Raw genomic sequence first — 3,385 nt, forward strand, 5'->3', positions numbered from 1 at the left:
TAGAGCGTTGCATTATTTGACAGGCTAAAGATCGTGTCTAGCCCCAGAGTATCACGGATCATCATTAGTATGCATAATGTCACCATGTTCCTAATTAGAATCATAAACTAGCTTCAAACAAGAGCAAGAAAACGTGAAAATTGCATATGGTTCGACTTTGGTTAAAAAAAAATCTCCTCCAAAAATAAAGTGCCATATTCCATACACATAGATGAATACTCTATATTTCCTTTTGCCCTTTGAAATCTGAATGAGGTTTGTATCGATCCGTCTCGCTCTGTACACAGCACAGAGATCGCACATGTTTGCGTTTATGAGATAGTAGCCACCGGAAGGCCTTGATCGGTTCGGCCCAACCCATTGAGTCTAGGACTTCCAATGTGGTCAGAAAAGATATTAAAGTGCATTTTAGCATCATAATGGCACAGTTATGTCAAATGTAAAAACACAATTTGGTCCAAACATTGGGTTCGATACTGAAAGGCAGAACAAATTCTCAGATAGTCTAAGTGGCTTCCTGTTTGCTGAGCAACACTTCCAGTAAGCGTAATTTGGCTTTGAGACTTTTGTACTCCTGGTACTCCTCGGCCATGGGGATTCGGTCATCTTTTTGTGCGGTTCTTCATTATTTTGGTGGAAAGGGAGAGAAAAAAAACAGATACCGCATGAAACCGATGACTCTGTGAGATTCCACTACCATTAAAACACACATTTAACCCTTGAGTTGCCTTACTGAAGCAGTTTTGTACATCAGTGGATAGCAGATAAATGGAAATGTATTTTATTTAAAAAACTAAATCCATATATTGTGTACAGAAACACTGTTTTTTTTCCCCTGGTGGTATTACTTTGTGTATCATTGATTAGATGTGCATTATGCTAACTACGCTGAACTATTTTGATCTTTATTTTCCTTTTTCCTTCCTGTCTATGCTCAAAAAGACAAAAGTAACAAAATACCATTAAAATGTGTTAATGCCACAGTAACGCATCTGTGTTTTACCTTCCCATCTGTCTGAAGAACTGCTCTTCAAACTCTCTGATGGCTTTACGTCGTCTCTTCTTCTCGGCTCGAGTCTCACGCAAACACTCCAGCAACTCAGACCTGCAATTAGACAGGTGCAAAACACAGTTTGTAAAGGAATATCTCACCCTACAATTTATCATTAGGAAACATTTACACACCCATGTCATCGCAAATCTGTAAGGTTTTCGTTCTTACACAATAGAATATATATATTGCAGAATGTCCAGAGGTAGGTCCAGAGGAAGCATTTTAAGCTTTTAAACTGTTGCCACAGGTTAAAGGTTTGACATGTTGTTTAAACTATGCACATTTGATAGAAATGCTTATAATGAAATGTTTTAGGCTACCCAATTTATATTCTAACAATGATATAACTGTACTGGATGATGAGACACTGTAAGAAGATTTTTGTAAGAGAAAGGTACCGGAAGGGAGCCTATGTGCGGATGTTTCTATGGTAACTGCCAGGTCTCTCCAGATATGATTCTAGTAAATTTAAAAAAAAAAAGTCAACAGAAAAATTTATGGAAGCTGTCAATCTGAATTTCTGAAAATTGTGATGTACATTTTTTAATCATTATACGGTAATTTTCACGTTGAAATTGTGTTATGCATAAAGGTGCTGTTTGGTTTGAAAGTGACTTTTTTTTTACTAGTGATTATAAAATATTTATTTGAAAAATGTAGTCATATTTTGGGCTAGCTTTGTTAGGCAGATCTGGCAACCCTACTCTACCATGCAACAAAAATAAATGGGAACTAGGGCTGTTGAACTTTAATGATAAAGTATCATAAAAGTGGTTTCTATAACTTGACTTGTCATTTACATGCCAAGCCTTCTGAAGACATGCAATAACTTTGTGCTAAACAGGGATATTGACATATGTTTAGCTTTAGTTCTCAAATCTTTCTTGTGCACAATAAATTCAAACGATGCAACATATTTGAAATTACTGTGAATAACGACTTAAATCTCTATTCCTCAAACAAAATATGACTTGAAATATTGAACACTAATCATATTCCATAATAGCCCATTATGGAAAACAGGACATTGGACATTCTGCAAAAATTCTCCTTTTGTTTCTTCATATCTTTGGAACAATTTTCTGTCATTATTTAAAAAATACTTAATCATTATTGTTCACACTTCAGTTTGGGGACCTATTCTGACTATTAACTAACTGTTAACTATGACTCTTGCCTCAATAAACTCCTGATTAGCTGCTCATTAATAGTAATTGTTAAGTTTAGGTATGGGGGTGAATTAAGGGATCTAGAATATGCTCAAGCAGAATAAGGCACTAATATGTGCTTTATAAGTACTAATGAACAGCCAATATGCTAGTAATATGTATGCTAACAAGCAACTAGTTAATGGTGAGGATTAGTCCCTAAACTAAAGTGTAACCTCATTTTTTTTTTATTGCATGTGATGTTCCTCAGTGACTAAGGTTTGAGTACCTGGAGGCCTCGTGGAGGTTGGACATGGTTATGACTGACTGTCTCACTGTCTTGATCTCATCCACCGGAGACACAAAGGCCGGGTCACTGTCGCCCTCCTCCTCCCCACAGCCTCTCTTATCAGTGAGGCACATGGGTGGGGGTGTGTACCGAACGGAGTCATCATCTGAGCCTTCTTCTTCTTCCTGTGATACATTCAAAACAAACATATAGAATCTTACTCCAAACAAAATAAGGTTAAATGTAAATGTACTGTAAAACTGGTATTCAATTTTTTTGCCATTACTTCAGTCTTCAATGTCACATGATCCGTCAGAAATCATTCTAATATGCTGATTTGCTGCTTAATTATTACCAATTATTTTTGGTTCTCAATTATTAATAACGGTTCTTATCATTATCAGTGTGGCAGCTTAATTTTTTATGGAAATCATAATACATCTTTCAGGATTCTTCAATGAATACAGTTAAAAAAAAGCATTTATTTGAAATAGAAATGTTTTGTAACATTATAAATGTCTTTGCTGTGACTTCTGATCAATTTAATGCGTCCTTGCTTTTTAAAAAAAAATCTTACTTACCCAAATATTAGTGTATCACAGTTTCCACAAAAACACTGAGCAGCAAAAACGGTTTTCAACATTGATAATAATAAGAGACGTTTCTTGAGCAGTAAATCAGCATATAGATCAAGTGACACCGAAGACTGGAGTAATGATGCTGAAAATATAGCTTTGCAATAAAGGAATAAATTACATTTTAATGTGCATTCAAATACAAAACAGTTAGTTTAAACTGGAATACGATTTCACAATATTATGTTTTTACGGTATTTTTTTATCAAATAAATGCAGCCTTGCTTAACAAAAAAGACCCCAAAAACAATTTTATATA

General features: G+C 35.1%; 1 protein-coding gene across 1 annotated transcript in view; it reads right to left on the reverse strand.

The window, feature by feature from the left end:
* Nucleotides 1–94: 94 nt before the first annotated feature.
* Nucleotides 95–3,385, reverse strand: part of LOC107596592 (protein FAM13C-like) — a 28,372-nt gene continuing 25,081 nt past the window's right edge. Inside the window, exons 11-13 of the mRNA XM_016287349.1 lie at nt 2,492–2,676; nt 1,004–1,105; nt 95–620 (exon numbers count right to left, since the gene is read on the reverse strand). Coding sequence (XP_016142835.1) covers nt 506–620; nt 1,004–1,105; nt 2,492–2,676 — 402 coding nt within the window. The 3' untranslated portion in view covers nt 95–505. The remainder of the gene's footprint in view (nt 621–1,003; nt 1,106–2,491; nt 2,677–3,385) is intronic.

The sequence above is a fragment of the Sinocyclocheilus grahami genome, unplaced genomic scaffold (assembly GCF_001515645.1).
Source record: "Sinocyclocheilus grahami isolate Dianchi unplaced genomic scaffold, SAMN03320097.WGS_v1.1 scaffold221.1, whole genome shotgun sequence".
Classification (NCBI taxonomy): Eukaryota; Metazoa; Chordata; class Actinopteri; order Cypriniformes; family Cyprinidae; genus Sinocyclocheilus; species Sinocyclocheilus grahami.